Source organism: Hippocampus guttulatus, chromosome 21, assembly GCF_054856545.1.
Source record: "Hippocampus guttulatus isolate MCC_2025c chromosome 21, RoL_Hgut_1.0, whole genome shotgun sequence".
Lineage (NCBI taxonomy): Eukaryota > Metazoa > Chordata > Actinopteri > Syngnathiformes > Syngnathidae > Hippocampus > Hippocampus guttulatus.
The window spans coordinates 10,800,594-10,816,553 of record NC_141281.1 but is presented as its reverse complement, the minus strand read 5'-3'; the positions used below and the strand labels follow the sequence as shown (position 1 = coordinate 10,816,553).

Genomic DNA, 15,960 nt, shown 5'->3' with positions numbered 1-15,960 from the left:
GGGAGCCACACACAAAAAAGGGGGAACTAAAACGCCTTCGATTCACACACGACCAATAGGAGATAGGAAGTAGTTGTAAGCGCCACGCTTATTGGCTGCTTTTCCTCGTGCTGAATGAACGCCACATACCCATTGGCTCGTTTTCCAAGACCTATTCCGAGTGGTGAATTTCTCAAGGGAATTCCTCCACACAACGGGGCTTGCCCTGCAGCGGTCTCCACACACACACACGCGCACACACGCGCGCACACACACACGCACACACATGCGCGCGCGCACGCACGCACACACACAATCACACACATGCGCGCGTACAAACGATTGCTTGTGATTACCTTCCTTTCATGACTCATACTACTCAGGAGCTCAGCAATAGTGACTCAAGATATTGCAAATGTAAGGGCACACTCAGCAAATATCTTTGTTTCATTGTGTGTTTGTCTGGCATCCAAACATACAATTGATTTTGCAGTATGTGTTTACTCTGTGTGTGTGTTTTATAAAGTGCAGCTGAATACACAAACAGTGGAAGAGTAGATCAGTGGATCATCTCCCACCAGCTCCATTTCTCCATTGTGAGACAAATAAAGTTTTTTTTTATCTTATCTTATCTTACCAACACCACCGAGCATTAATGGAGCCGAATCAGGGCAATTTATTTAGGGAATTCCGTGCACTTTGAAGGAAGAGGTATTTGTATGTGTGTGTGTGTGTGTGGTGGGGGGGGGGGGGGGTCAATGGATGTGCCATGGCAACAGTTAGGCTCTGTGCTTAATAACCCCCACCCTCAATTTCCATGTCTTCCCCTTACGACTGTACTGCCCCCCCAACCGCATACAAAGGCATCCAACATCATTTCCAGACACCCGAGAGCACGGCAAGGGTGATAAAATGCCATTGGAGTACGTTTTTAAGACCTAATGGGGAGAAAAGTGGTGTGTGCTTTGAGTGGCATTTTAACAAATACAAGATCACCACTCTTGTTGTTTTAAAATAAAACAATACAATGCTCACGCTTTCAGGTTCGACAATAATGACAGAGATGTTGTGTCTGGGGTGGTATATGTCAAACTTGTTCATTATTGAAAGCAAAGTACACAAATAGCGATAATTGGGCCCAATCTGATTGTCTTATTTTTTTTTTTTTTTTTTGCTCTCTTCCAATAAAAAGTAGCAAAGGTCAGATTGTGGAATGTCTCCTGATGGATTTGTCTGTGGTGTGGGGTGTTTTAGAAAGATTTTTTTTCGGTTGGGGCAAGAATCGTAAATGTTAAACCTGTTTAATATTTAAGGCAAGGTACACACGTAGCGATAATCAGATTCATTTGACCTTTTTTTTTTCCTGCTCCTATATTTCATTATGACTACTTTCAGTCCACTTAGAGGAAGTAGGCTGTGAAAGACTCATGCACAACAGCTAATTGATAATGAGGCAAGGGAGCTTTTTTGGTCTGCCAGGTGAGCATACGTACCTGCTGATTGCCCTCGAGGGGAGAGAGGGAAGTATCCCATGAGGTCCCGTCGCTCCATCAACTGCGGGAATTGATTCAGTCGTTACCTCATGACGACCCAGCGAGAGTCATTTAACGTTGCCGGGCTGCAGTTTTGTACCATTGGACGTGTATTTAACGGATGGTACGTTCCATCCTGGTAAAATGGTAAAAGTCTAATTGTTTCGATGAAATGCAATGTACAATCTTTATTATTAAGATGAATAGAGTTGGCTTTGTTTCCAACATGTGATCAGACTTGTTATTTCATTCATTTTTACCTGCCTGACATATGCATTGTTAAATTATTAATCTACTTAAACTGAATTCACATTTCATTTTTTAAAAAACATTAAACAATAGCGAAAAACCTTTTTTTTTACATACCATTAAGTACTTCCAAGAAGAAAAAAAATGGCATAGCTTGACAGTACAAAAGAAAACGATATCCCGGTAGCTTTAAAAAAATAAATAAATAAAATAAAGAAGAATTACGTTTAAAATGAAAAAAAATTGAAACTGCATTGCAACTAAACTGGGAATTTTGTGCCATCTTGTGGCATTATGGAGTTAGACAAGATGGGGGCACCCTTTTTTGATCAACTTCTGGTAAACTCTCTTACGTCTGAGTGAAGTAAATGAATGAATAATAATAATAATAATAATAGATTTTATTTATAAGCGCCTTTCAAGACACCCAAGGACACTTTACAATAACAAAAAACACAAAACAATACGGGTTGAGCAGCGGCAGCCAAAACGCGCCAGCGTTCACTCAACCCGAAAGTCAGAAAGAAACAAGGGAGGGAGAGGGGGGGAAAAAAAACACGCTCGTACATGCAACATTTCATGACATTGAAGTTGACTATAATAATATGACTGAATTAAAATATTAAATCCCGTATATGTAAATTAATGTAATGTAAAACTTTAATGCAAATTATTTACTAATGAAAATATGACCAAACTTATATTATTTTTAATTATAAAGGCTATGAATTCATTTTTCAGATAAAACACTACAAGCAAATTTTATATATATATACAGTATATATATATAATGCGAATTCCCTATAAATATTAAAAAGGCACAACAATAGAAGAAAAAATATGTTAAGTGAATTATAAAAACTCACCACACAAGAAGCAGCAGTTTCGCAAATACTAGTGAACAATCCCTCCTAAAAATTGGATTGATGCTGGTTTAGGCCACTTTCAGTTGAAATTTGCTGTCAAAATAAACATGAAAATAAACCGAATTACACACTGTGCTAACAACTTTGCCAGGGGAATGCCCCCACTAGCTAACACATAATGGAAAATGCCATTGACAGACTAACGATGAACATAAATAGTTGGAATAAATCACGCCACTAAACAATGTAAGTGTACTCACAGGCATGTATTCTTTATCATCTGCGAAATACAACCAACATTTTTACACTGTACTGTCCCTCTGAGGTAGTGGTCACTATATTATACTGCCCTAAAGGCCAAGGCAGGCACACCAGGAAGAGGACCACAATGCATTGAATTGAACCATGAAACCATCGTGCACAAACTAATGAATTATTAGCAATTTATTAAACTGTTTTGGGTGTTGTTTTTATAAAGTGCAATATTGCAATGTGCTATTTTCCAAATACGTAAAAACGTCTTTTGTTGTTTTTTTTTTCTTGTGCAGACCGGAATGGATTGTGTCGTACAGTAGAAAGGTCTCGCCACTAGATGGCAATAATTGACTGGGGTTTTTTTCAGCCACTGGATTTTCAAAGAACGTTTGAAATAAACACTGTGTATTTATTACATTTAAATCTGCAATTGTCGTTTAGTGGACAGGTAGTAGAACCCCCCCCCCCCCCAAAAAAATAACTTGTGTGATGATGTATTTGTGCTATTGTAGCAATATCTCTCTCTACTCTCACTCTCTCTCTCGCACGCTCACAATATAAACAATTTTGAATTTCGGTATTAAATAACGTAACCTTCGTGATAATTTGAAAAATTAAGAAAAAAAAAGAAAAAACTTTCCTTCGAGCCGGATTTGAACCAGCGACCTAAGGATTTCCGTGTTACCGCTACAGTCCTCCGCTCTACCAACTGAGCTATCGAAGGAACTTCTCGTTATTAGTAATATTAGCTTTTTGTATCAGAAACAAAGACTGGTTAATGAATCGAGGAACACAACGTCTTATTTGGACACACAAACCTCGACACGCTGTCAAATGTTCGGAAAATATCAGGACTATTACTTCCGCTTGTCTTTACGGGAATTAGCTTGAATGGTAGAACGACGTTCATTTCACAAGTGAGTCGCGTTCACAAGTTTTAAAGCAATCTGTTCGAGAGCTAAACCTAACACACCAACACAGCAGATGACCCGACATGGACGTTAGCATTTGCATTGGAAGCTAACAATAGCAATGTTAGATTGCACTTCACCAGAACGGTCCCTGTGTGGGTCACCTGTCCGTCCGTCCGTCCATCCATCCATCCATCCATCGTGATTTCCATTGCATAACTGTTGGATAAAGCATTTCATCAATAAGCCACAAGTTTTTACACTTTTCATTCATTAGGCCCTAATGCTAATCCATATTAACACTGCAGCTCTGCTTAACCTTTTGGTTTTGACATGATAGCGCTTGAACAGTCGCTTCAAAGTCGTTCTTTTGCTCGAGAATGATCTTCGCCCAGCCTGGCTCTCAAGTCACTGGTTGAGAATCTCAGTGTGATTGTGTTTGGTAGTATGTTAATTTGTGGTAATGTAGAGGTTTTACACAGATTAACTTGCTTGTTTAATTTTAAATTTAACAAGCCGGCAGACACTCCAGAGAGCCAACTATTCATACAAACCAGATTAAGAAGTACGAATCAAATTTCCTATAGTATGTCCCCTTTGAAACAATGGCTAGCCCGTCAAAATGACAACTCAATTTTAAGAACGTTAGCTGCCCTCTTCTGACAATATTACTCTGGCCAATATTATTTGCGGTAGTGCGTTTACGGATAGGTACTGTTGAAGCCTTTACTGTGTAAATAAAAGGCAAGAGTGTTGGCAACCGGCAGCTGTCAGCCACTTCCCTTCTCAGTTTCAAATATGGGCAAGGTATAAATGGCATTGACGTGAGTGCAGTAGCTTCTAAAAACAGACGTGATACCAGCAGCAAGAGAGAGAGAGAGAGGGGGGAACAACACACCCTCCATGTACTCTTGGGCCTGGGGATATTTTTTATAAAACAATCTTTTCCTGACGTTAACCCAGCTCTTGTTTGCGTCGTTCCCGGAAGCCCGGTGAACCATGGAGAACCTCGAGAAGCAACTTATTTGCCCGATATGCCTGGAGATGTTTACAAAGCCCGTGGTCATCCTGCCTTGTCAACACAACCTCTGCAGGAAATGCGCCAACGACGTCTTCCAGGTGAGAAACAAGCCAGTCGACAGCTTGAATCGCCGTGATCCATCCGGCGCACTGCTATCTAACGTTAGCATCTCAAGCTAACCTTGTGTCATTGTGAAACATTTGACATTTCTGCGAACGTAAATAGCGCATGATGACATCTGAAGAGATACATGCCATCTACACAGGTATGTATTTCACTTAAATGTCAGAAGCTTGAGGATTTTAGGGTGCCCCAACAAACTTAACAAGAATGCTTCTTGGAGCTGATAACACCAAAGTAGCGTGTTAAGTAAGGCCATGGATGGGGTTCGAATTATCGTCATTAATGCTCCCCGTTTTTTTTTTCTGCCTTATGTAGTGGATATAAATAGTCTACACACCCCTATTCAAATGCCAGGTTTTTGAGATGTCAAAAAATGAGAGTGGAGTGTGTCTGTCTATGAACTTACATGACACAAGACAGAGGCGCCATTCATTGTCAACAGGCCTCCAACCCGTACCTGCCAACCAGCCGGAGCGGCTCACTGGCATCTGGCGGCCGCTTCCGCTGTCCGTCCTGCCGGCACGAGGTGGTCCTGGACCGCCACGGCGTCTACGGGCTGCAGCGTAACCTGCTGGTGGAGAACATCATCGACATGTTCAAACAGGGGTCCAGCAGGTTCGTTGGGAAACGACAGGAAATCAATATCCTCTTTAGTATTTGGGATCCATTTTCCCAGAAGAACGAATGTGACTATAAATAATACGTTCCGGGGTCTAACTGTGGGGCTGTCATAAACTCTGACCGTCACTTGACTACTTTGGCTGCCACCCACATTTTAACATGATAAGTTTCACATAGTAACAAAACGTGTCATACTCAAGTATTTTCAGTCTCGAGCAAAACTAAATGAATTGGCCTCACCGTTCTAACTCATTTTTGGAGGGGACGTCCATGTGATGGATGAGCTTATTTTTAATACACCATTTGCACGCACAGTTGACCCCGCTGACGCCATTTTGCCCCCCTCACATTCCACATACGGCCAAGACCTGACGACACGTCGATACACTTCCGGCTCGGCGAAAAGCTGCGACATTCTCAAAAGGGCTCTTCTCCATCTTATTAAAAAAAAAAAAAAAAAAACAGCGGCGGCGCGCCGGCTCCCGAGCGCAAGGAGGCGGAGGCGCCCATGTGCGACGTTCACAAGGATGAGAAGATCAACATCTACTGCATCAGTCACAACGTGCCCACGTGCTCCATGTGCAAGGTGTTTGGCGTGCACAAGGACTGCGAGGTGCAGCCCATCAACAGCATCTACCAGACCAAGAAGGTAAGGCTCACGCCCCCTAAAAATTCTTTTTTAAAGTAAGATATACAAAAGCAAAACGAAGGGATCATGTCACGCAGACGGAGCTGAACGACGGCATCGCCATGATGCTGGGCAACAACGACCGGCTGCAAGGCATCATCAGTCAACTGGAGGAAGCCTGTCGCGCCATCGAGGTCGGTTTCCACTCAGATGTCCATCCATCCATCCAATGCTCGAATCAGAATCATCGTTCTTGGCCGAGTATGTCGAAACGCAAAGAATTTGTCTCGGCGATGAGCCACACGCGAGTATCGCAGTAACAAGCAACGATGATTGAGCCTTTATAATTGTCGTAATATTTGTCTCAAGTCAGACTAGTCGTAAATCAAGTCACTTCTGTGTTTATGTTTTTTTTGGGGGGGGTCAAATATCGTTCTGTTTTCTCTATTATTTTCATATTTTTATGTCATGGATTTTTTTTCCAAAAATTATTCTGTGATGTTTTTTATTCAGAAAGGGGCGGGCGGGGGGGGGGGGGGCGGAAAAAAAAGCTTTTCTATCCGCTCTCAGCTTTTATCTGCCCGATAGGCGAATATTCACACTGTGGTTTGCCTTTTTACACGCCGCGTCGCACCGACGCGTTCTTACTACGCGTTATTCCGCCCGCGGGCCCGGCGATGGTCGCGCAAAAGGCCTTCATGCGTTATGAACGTTGCCGCTGAGCTCGTCGACACCAAACGGACAATGCAGCTCGTCCGTCACTCGAAAGCGGCTGCGGATCTTATCCCAGCCTCGCCATGCCAAGTGAGCCGAGTCCCTCCCGCTCTCGAGCGCATTGGCTCATAATGAACACCGACTCGATCGTTTCCCCTCGAATGATTTGCCGCGTCGCTCTTTCCCACCGGTGAAAAGGAGAACAGCCGGCGTCAGAAGAATCTCGTGTGCGAGAAATTCGACCAGCTGTACACCATCCTGGAGGACAAAAAGCGCGACATGAGTCTCAAGGTGACGGCCGAGCAGGAGGAGAAGGTCAGCTACATCAGGGACCTGACCGGGAAGTACGGAGACCATCTGGAGGAGAGCTGCAAGATTGTGGAGAAAGGGCTGGAGATCATGGAGGAGCAGGAGATGGCCGTCTTCCTGCAGGTCTCGACTTTGAAAACGGCGGCCGCGATCCGTTTTCCCCCCCGGTCGCTGACTCCCTTTTCTTTCTCTCTCCTAGAACACAAAACCTCTCCTGAAACGGTGAGTATGACGAGGTTGACGGAAGGAGCGAAATTGAAGCAACAACGTGGGCTCTTATCGCATTTAGGCTAGCGGAAGCGTGTAGCACATCGCACCTGGACAAAGTGGAGCGAGGCTACGAGAACATGGATCACTTCACCGCCGATTTCCGGCGAGAGCGCAAAGCCTTGGGCAGCATCGACTTCCTCCAAGGTAACGTGGACGTCAACGTCGCGTCACGTCTTTCTCTCTCTCTCTGACGCCTCCCCTCCTTCAATAGACGACGATGATGACGAGGAGGAGGATGAGGACGAGGCGGCGGAAGGAGAGGCGGCGGCGGCGCCTGCGACCTCCGCCGCTAGCACGCCCGCCGTTTCTTCCGTACCGCCGCTTCCTGCCCCGACCGCGCAGACGAATCCCGTCCCCGTCGCAGCTAAGAGTGCGGCTTCCGCCTCGGGTGTTCGCCCCAGTCAGTCAGAACACCTTGGGGGGGGAGTTGCGGGGGCGGGGCAAAAGTGACAAAGATAAACCGAGTGGAAAGCACAACGACTGAACTTGCTACCGCCCGTGTTTTCCGTGCGTCTTTCTCACGATTAATGGAGCGTTTCTTCTGATGTTTACTACTTTAGCAACCTTCAAAAGCACGTAACTATGTACTATTTTTTTTAAACCTACCTTTATGCGGAGCCGATAACTTGAGCTGCAACTAACGATGATTTTCACCCTTTCACGCACCGTGTAACCGGATAACGCGATAAGCTGTCCACTGTAGTAACCGCTGTCCCTCAAAGGGTTCATAATCCATTCGTCTGTTGATTGTTTTTGTCAAATAGTCAATGAATCAGTTTAAAAAAAAAAAAAAAGATTTTAAATGTCCATGCCTTTATTCCAAAACAGGATATTATTTCAAATCAATAGTGCACAAAGATGAATTAATTATGCTTCATCCAGGTCACACCAAAACATTTTAGGCCACAATATATTTTGAAGGGCACAAAAATTTGGGGGCACTTTTTTTGAGAGGGGCAGACCAAAACGTTTGAGGCCACAATTTTTTTTTTTTTGGGGGGGGGGGGGTTCTCATTTTTCTTCCGGGTGAAATAATCCTATATACATACCTGTCAACCTTTCGGAGCGCCAACCTGTATAAACTACCAAAAAAATCCTTATAAAGAGCAAAAAAATCCTTATAACATACCAAAGCATTTTATGTGTCAAAATAACGGCAGAAAAAAACCCCACGAAATTTTCAATGATATTTATTGTTGGGCTCCATAATACAATGTCTGGTTAATGTCTAATCATCATTCTACTTAGTGGCATTACTGTGTTCAGAGTTGTTTTGCTGCGTTACTTTTTTCACCAACTCCAAATGCTGACCCATCGGCTCGAAGTTACAGCATCCATTCATATTTACTTTGGAAATGAAAGCATTCGAGTAGACTAGCACCATTCTGGGGGAGGGGGCAACCCCGGATATTTTTAGAATCCGTATGATTTGTGCGATACGGCCATATACGTAAGATTCACCACAAAATCCGTATGAACTATGGCTAAACCGTATGAGTTGACAGGTATGCATATAGTGCACACACTTTCAATGCAGCACTGAGCCGCAAGTCGAAGAAGGATGACTCACAGCCTTTTTGTTTAGTCTGCGCGAAGAGTGTCGCTGAAGGATCAGCAAAAACACCCGCATATACAGAATATATATATATATATATATATATATATATATATATATACTGTATATATTTTTTTTTTAACAGCTCATTAGACACTCCATTCAAGCTTCTTGTCACTTTACCCGCCTCTCGAGGAAGAGGCGGAAGGTTGAGAAGAATGTACGACACCGACGTTAACGTTTTTTTCATTGTTATTTTGGAAGCGAATCCGCATGCAGCGTCAACCCACGACTTGGCTTCTATATGAATCAATATCTGTGTAGGCAAGACCGCGCGGAAAGATGCATCTCTGCTGGCTTCGCAGCTCGCTGCCATGTCGACTATTATATTTGTCCAAATGGGGGATTATTATTATTATATATATATTTTTTAATGAATACTACAGACAGCAAGATTTTGCCTTTATCGGAAGGAGAAAGATGTGACTGAGGGGTGGAGGCTTTACAAGATGGTGCTTATTCATAATTTGCAGCCATTTTATGCAGTTTAACCGTTGTTTGGACATTAACAGATTCTCCATATTTACCATTAAATATGTGGAAATATTAGTGACAGTCATTTGTGGCTACAAAGCCACATTTTTTTCTTTAGTTCACTTCAGATTGTCATTTTAAATCAAAGGGGTTTCCAAGGGATTTCAGACATTTTTGGACACATTTGATCATCACTTATCAGCCCCAATCTATATTTACCATTTAATATCTGCAATTATTTGTGACATTAAATTTCATAAAGTAATTATTACCCAGATAGACTTTGCCTCAAATCGGTTGCTGTCAAATATCTGAGAATAGTCGTGATTTCGAATCATTTTCAAGGGGATTCTTAATATCGCGTGTACGGATTTCCACAGAGAAATGTAAAAATCGTGCTTGAAGTAGTTGCTGGGTTTTCTTTATTAGAAAATATATGGTTTTATATTATATATACGATGTTCTCCTGCACATGACTGCTTGCACATCAGTTTATTAACAAACAAAAGTATCATATGTACAGGGGAAAAAAAGCAACTTCTCCTGGGATACAAAGGTGTTTTTGTTTCTTTTTCATATTTGAACATCCAGTTTGAGCTGTAAATGATAGCGCAGCAAAATAAATAAATATAGTTTATTTTTTATTCTTTTTTTAAGGGTCTTTGGTTTTCACTTCCCGAAAAGCTCCATCATTCTTCTGTTGTTCTGGGCTTGCTGGGCCAGCTGCTCCGCCTTGGACATCTCCATCATCTCCCGCAGGAGGTGGAAGGTGAGGTCCAGGGAGATGGGCGGGTCCTCGGACCGGCGTCCCCGCTCCATCGAGTCCCCATCGTCGTCATTTTTGAAGCCGCCTCGAAGGTTGCCCGCTTTACCTTGCAAAAGCCGCCGAGTCAGCTGCAGCTTCAGCGCCCGGTTCAGTAGCCCGCTTGCTCCCAGGGGGTACATGGACGAAGGGGGGAAAGAGTTTGAGTCGCCGTTGCCCAACCGGATGAAGTACTCCTCCCCGAGGCGCTCCAGGATGGGACCCGAGGGCGACCTGTGCTGCTGCTGCTGCTGCTGCGGTTGTTGTTGTTGCTCCACTTGCTGAAAGTTGGGGCGTGGGGCTCCAACGAGGCTCTCAATTGCCCGACATTCGCGGCGCGGTAGGAAAGCGACGAACAGAATCACGGTGGTAGCGAGTAAATTGAGCTTCATGTCAGGACGTGAGCAAAAAATCTGCAAAGGTGGGGGGGGGGGGGGGGGGGAGTGGAAGAAATTCGTTTTGGTTGCTGCGTCATGCGCAATTACGCATCGCTTTTTTTTTTTAAATTGTATTGATTGGAGAAACTAGTTGCCGTTTACTTATTTTTAGGTGCTCATCTTGCGTCATTTCAAACTAAATGCAAATTTCTCGTCATACCTTCACCGTGTAAAGGAGGTCCAACGCGGTGGTACTGGCTGTTGGTTGCCGGCTATGCTTGGCGCGATGCCCGCCGTCCTCCTTTTTTGTTTCCTCCCCCCCCCACGAGTTCAGTTGCGTGGTGTTGGTGGTGGTTACTTTTAAATGGGAAAGATGTGATGAGTTGACTTGTATATATAGTGCGCGCCTCGATTGAGTCTGCGTGAATGGAAGCCCCCCCCCTTCCCCCTTCTCGCCGCCTGAACATCCCCCCCCCCCATTACACCCCATCCCTCCTTCCAACTCACCATCCCCGACAAAGTGCTTTAGTTTAAACGGGATGACTCATATGAGTGTGTATGTGTGCGTCCTCTCCAATAATAGACCTAAAGATACCACACCTGCGAGCAATTTCGCACGAAACACGTGCAAAACAAAATTGTATTTTTAGTGCACCAATCAAAATTAAGCGCGAGTTAGCCCACATGACAACACTGTTGTTGTTTTTTTCATTTAAGTTGGAACAACTTTAAAATATGAATTATTGACATTTATGCCAATCGTCCATAGTCTGCACAACAAAAAAGGCAAATTTGCTGCAAAACCTCATTAACATGTTTGAAAAAAAAATGCACAAAAGCTGCTGGGTTAAATTTAACTTTTTTCATTTCGAGTGGTTGCACATGATTTGTCAATATTGTACCTATACTCTAAACGGGCCATTCATTGTACAATACAGCAGTCTGTCAGACTTTTGCTGCCCCCAGTGGCCAAAGCGGGTACTTCGGGAAAAGCGGCAAAATAGCCATTCAATCGATGCGGTGTGACCAAAACTATTCGATTTTTTTTTCACTGAGGCCATAACTGTATGTCTCTACAATACACAGTATTATAGAGAGCCGTTTTTCACGTTAAATAAAAACAGTAAATTTTTTCGGGACAATAAAACGAGTGAAAGTTTCATCTCAAGGCACCACTGTATTAAAAATGCCCGATCCACACTGCAGCCGCAATAATATTCAACCTATGTGTGGACCGAATGTTCTGGCCGTCGCAGTGACGCCCCTAATACTTGACCCTCTCCGTGTTGCACTTAATGAATGAATCGGCATCTGCATCCAAGTCAGGAAGGGGATGTGCGGGGAGGGGGGCGGGGTGATGTTGATTCATTGCCGCACGTATATACGCGCGTCACCAGCCTCTCGGGCCACTCGCCTTCCAGCGAGGGCCCCGAGCCAAATCACACTCTCAAGATGGAACGCTCCATCCAGGATGAGAGGACCCATTAGAATCCCAAGCAGTGCGACGATGATTAAAAAAAAAAAAAAAAAAAAGGGGGGGGGGGAAGAAAATGCTCTTTTCACACGCTAAGTGCAAAGCAATTAAAGGGGGCAATTGGAGGGATCACTTAACTTTCTGTTCTCTTGTTAATGACGACACTTTTTTTTTTTTTTTTTGCACACCACACATTTGTCAAGCACATCCTCGCGATAATGCCACTGGATTTCCATTCCAGCAGCCTGCGGGTGGATATTAGGCTCCAGTCTTGTGTTATATTGTAGGTGTCAATCCACTAATTAGGGTAGATTGGTGGTGGAAATGGTGTGATGTCACATGTAGGACATAGCCAGTGCTGACCAGAAAGCGCTGCAACCTCTTCATTGTCATTGTAGGCCTCTTCTCAGCCTCCACGACCAGTTTTCTTCCCATATTTTTTTAAACACAGTCCAGGCATGGAGTAACACAGGAGATTGGTGTCACGTGTAGGGCACAGATGGTTCTTGCCAGAAATCATTTAAGCCTCCTTTAAGGTAGCTGTAGTCTTCATTGCAGATTCCCTGACCAGATTCCCCCCCCCCTCAATTTTACATCACAGCCTCTGTATATGAAATATACGGAAGACTGTTGTTGCTTAAAGGAAATGTTGACAATACTTGCCAGAAATCTCCTCCATGGCCATTTTTTTTTCTTGTCTTTTCATCATTTTTAGACAGATATCCTGTTCTTGGCAATTTCATTTTCACAATTGTGCGGGGCTACGATAAAAACTGGAGATTGCTGTCACATGTAGGGCCCTTCCAGTACTTGCCAGAAATTGCTGCAGATTTTTCAACGTTGCCGTCAGCCTGGGCTTGAATGTTGGCTTCCTTCTTGCCATCCCACCCCATAGCCCAGACATACGAAGACTGCAGGAGATTATTGTCACATGTCAGACACTGCAGCACTCTTAATCTTGCAGCCTCCCTGCCCAGTTTTCTTCTCATCTTCTTCCTTCGCTTTTCCTTGGGACATCCAGTTCCCTGCGATGTCCGTCAATCATTGCAGCCTAGTGATGGAATTGGCATCCGCGTAAATGCTTCCCTGCTGTAACGTCTTGTGATGGCGGCCCCAGGGTGGCGATGCGTCAAGTCCCATCACCGGGAACACATGCTCGGCTGACACAAATAGCAAACACCTTGTGGTCAACGCACGTCGCATCCTTTGCAAATCACTCTGTCGTCGCCGGCGGAAGAGATTATTCGGCTTAAACGGTGTTTCCGTAATTAGAGCCACTGTTAGATAAATGTGATGAGGGGACCTGGAATGTTGACCTGATGTTTGGAGACCGTTTTCTCCATTTTCTCCTCGGCGACTGATTGATCGTGTGACTTTCACACGGCGAGAAAGGCCACATCGTTTCCCGAACTAATTTGAGCGTCCAGGTTTTAATCAAGGAGGTCGCTGCGGCCTTTTGAGAACTTGGTGCTCGTGTGCTTATTGCCACCTGCTTAGGTGTCTTTTTCACTTTACGACATCTCACTCTGCTCTATTAAATATCTCGCCCACCAGGCGCGTTTTTTGACCTTTCGCATTGAAGATAGCCAAGCGAACAGAAGTGACATTTCAGGCTTTAAAAACAAAACAAAACAAAACAGCAGCTTTGCTGGTAACATGCAGTAACACAATGAGTGGTTCGTTTAAAATAAGATGGGACAAACGGCAATTTTTAAGGGGAAAAAAAGCGACATTTGAATCTCGGCAAAATGTTTAAAAATCTTCAAAACTGTTCATTTTAAAAAAGGTCTATCATCTGTTTTGTTTTGTTTTTTGGTTGAGAGCAGATATGTTGAAATGAAGTCAAATCAAAAGGGGCCAAAGAATAAAGCCCTGAGGGGCACCACTTTTTCCCCCCGCTCAGATTAAACAGATTGTCTGCAGGTAGATGTAATTAATCGAAAGTAAAACAAAACAAAAGTGTTCCAAAGCGGGCCTCGTCGCAGGACGCTAAAACGGGATCATTTGAAAGATTTGTCAATGAAAACAAACAACCTCTGGGAACAAGCTTGTTAATTATGCACGATGAACCCCGCTTGCACATTTTTTTTAATGTGCACCGTTTATGTATTCAAAACGGGGGAATGTGATCAAATAAAATGGATCAATATTTCTGTGTGAAGTTCCTTCGCTTGAAATATTCAACAGGGGTAAAAGTGCGCGGCTTGTAATAAAGCGGGAGCGAGTGTGCAAGCTTTTGTGTGTATATAACACACACACACGCACACACACGCAGGGACTCCATTCAGTCATCAATGGCGAAAGGCGGAGGCGTGAAGCCGATTGCACCCATTTCGCAACGTGATTCAACAAGATTTGAAGACTATTATCCGAAAAATGAAACTCATACATATCGTTGCCACACTGGTCTAAAGTGGAATTTTTTCCGGAATAAATTTCAGGTACATCGGGGCCGTGGAAGAGATTGCCTGCACCTGATTTTCTCGTACATCCCGCACTTTGCTCTTATGATGTAAATCAGAGATATGGGATGAGCGTGTGTGCAGGGCGGTCCATCGGGGCATTAGTCTTATTGTACGAATTTGGAAAAAAAAAAAACGGGGGAGGAGGATATGTGGATAAAAGCTTGACGTTCCACCTCGGCGCTTGATTTGGTGTTATTCAGCAACGTCATTGAGGAAGAGCGTGTCGCTCGGAAGAATGAGGGTCGCTGGCTATATGCTCCTTATTTGAATTTTTTGTTTTAAAATCCCCTGGCTTCTTTTTGTTTAAATGTTTGTAATATGTGCATGGATTAATAACGTGTTCGTTTTGTTTTCTGTTCACTGAGAATTGTATTCTGACTTGTTCAATAAAGAATGTTAAAAAAAAAAAAAGAATGAGGGTCGCTCATGGGAAAGAAAATGAGACGTCAAGGCGGAGTCAAACTTTGCGAGCCGGTACGATGAATGTTTTTGAATCTTTAAATATTTGCCTTAGGCCAGATCTAAATGTACAAGTATTTGATGTTATTGTTTATTTCGTTGTTTTAACAAATTCACGATATTTTGTTTTCATGCCTTTTCCGGAAATGACTTTCGACTGGCTCGTGATTGGCAGAAAAGCGCCACCTGGTGTTCTGGCATGCACTTAACACGCTGTCAAAAGCAGGGGGAAAAAACGTCTGTAAAAGAATGTTTTCTTGAAGTCAAGTGTCACAAATCAAGCGGAAAATCCCTTCTTATTTCCGACGTGCTTTTGTCCCTTTGAGTTTCACTGACCTTAAAAAAAAAACAAACCAACAACAACATTGTTTTCTACTCCCGCTCATGTCATGTCACCATCACCAAGGCAGGGATGCTAAAATGTCGCCTCGGCAGCGGCGGACATCTTAGCGGGGGGGGGGGGGGGGGGGGGACACAAATGGGCGAAAAAAAATGTACGAAGAGCTTATTGTCAAGCTAATGAACGACAACTGTCAGAAGACTGCGGGCGGGGCAGCTTCCGCATCCTTAACGTCGGCCAAGCATGTAACCTTTTTTAGATGCCAGCAGTCACACCGAGTTACGGTGTCGGCGCGAGGACAAGCCGCCCTGCGTGATAAACCGGGGGGGGGGGGTAGGCTGGGGGTGTAACACACCAATGGGGTCAGTTCACAAGCCGCCTTTTATTTCCAGTGACTTTTTTTTTTCTCCCCATAAGAAGGGATCATCTTTTTGAAATGTGCACCAATGTTCTTTTTTTTTAAGAGCAAACAATGC

The 15,960-nt window shown here is 43.8% G+C and overlaps 2 protein-coding genes and 1 non-coding gene across 3 annotated transcripts; 1 reads left to right on the top strand and 2 right to left on the bottom strand.

Annotated features, from left to right (window-relative positions):
* Positions 1-3,519: 3,519 nt before the first annotated feature.
* On the bottom strand, positions 3,520-3,605 carry trnay-gua (transfer RNA tyrosine (anticodon GUA)). The gene is given in 2 exon segments: positions 3,520-3,555; positions 3,569-3,605. It is a non-coding gene; the product is annotated as a tRNA-Tyr (tRNA).
* An 89-nt stretch (positions 3,606-3,694) lies between these two features.
* Positions 3,695-8,426, top strand: trim55b (tripartite motif containing 55b). The gene is made up of 9 exons (XM_086102495.1): positions 3,695-3,798; positions 4,781-4,911; positions 5,379-5,551; positions 6,023-6,206; positions 6,284-6,379; positions 7,098-7,331; positions 7,408-7,430; positions 7,498-7,622; positions 7,690-8,426. The coding sequence occupies exons 2-9, from the start codon at positions 4,792-4,794 to the stop codon at positions 7,926-7,928; spliced, it is 1,194 nt and encodes a 397-aa protein (XP_085958621.1). The 5' UTR covers positions 3,695-3,798; positions 4,781-4,791; the 3' UTR covers positions 7,929-8,426.
* Positions 8,427-9,966: 1,540 nt separating this feature from the next.
* On the bottom strand, positions 9,967-11,126 carry crhb (corticotropin releasing hormone b). The gene is made up of 2 exons (XM_086102494.1): positions 10,967-11,126; positions 9,967-10,782 (listed from the first exon to the last, which is right to left on the bottom strand). Exon 2 carries the CDS (start codon positions 10,759-10,761, stop codon positions 10,237-10,239), a length of 525 nt encoding a protein of 174 aa, XP_085958620.1. The 5' UTR covers positions 10,762-10,782; positions 10,967-11,126; the 3' UTR covers positions 9,967-10,236.
* Between the last annotated feature and the right edge of the window lie 4,834 nt (positions 11,127-15,960).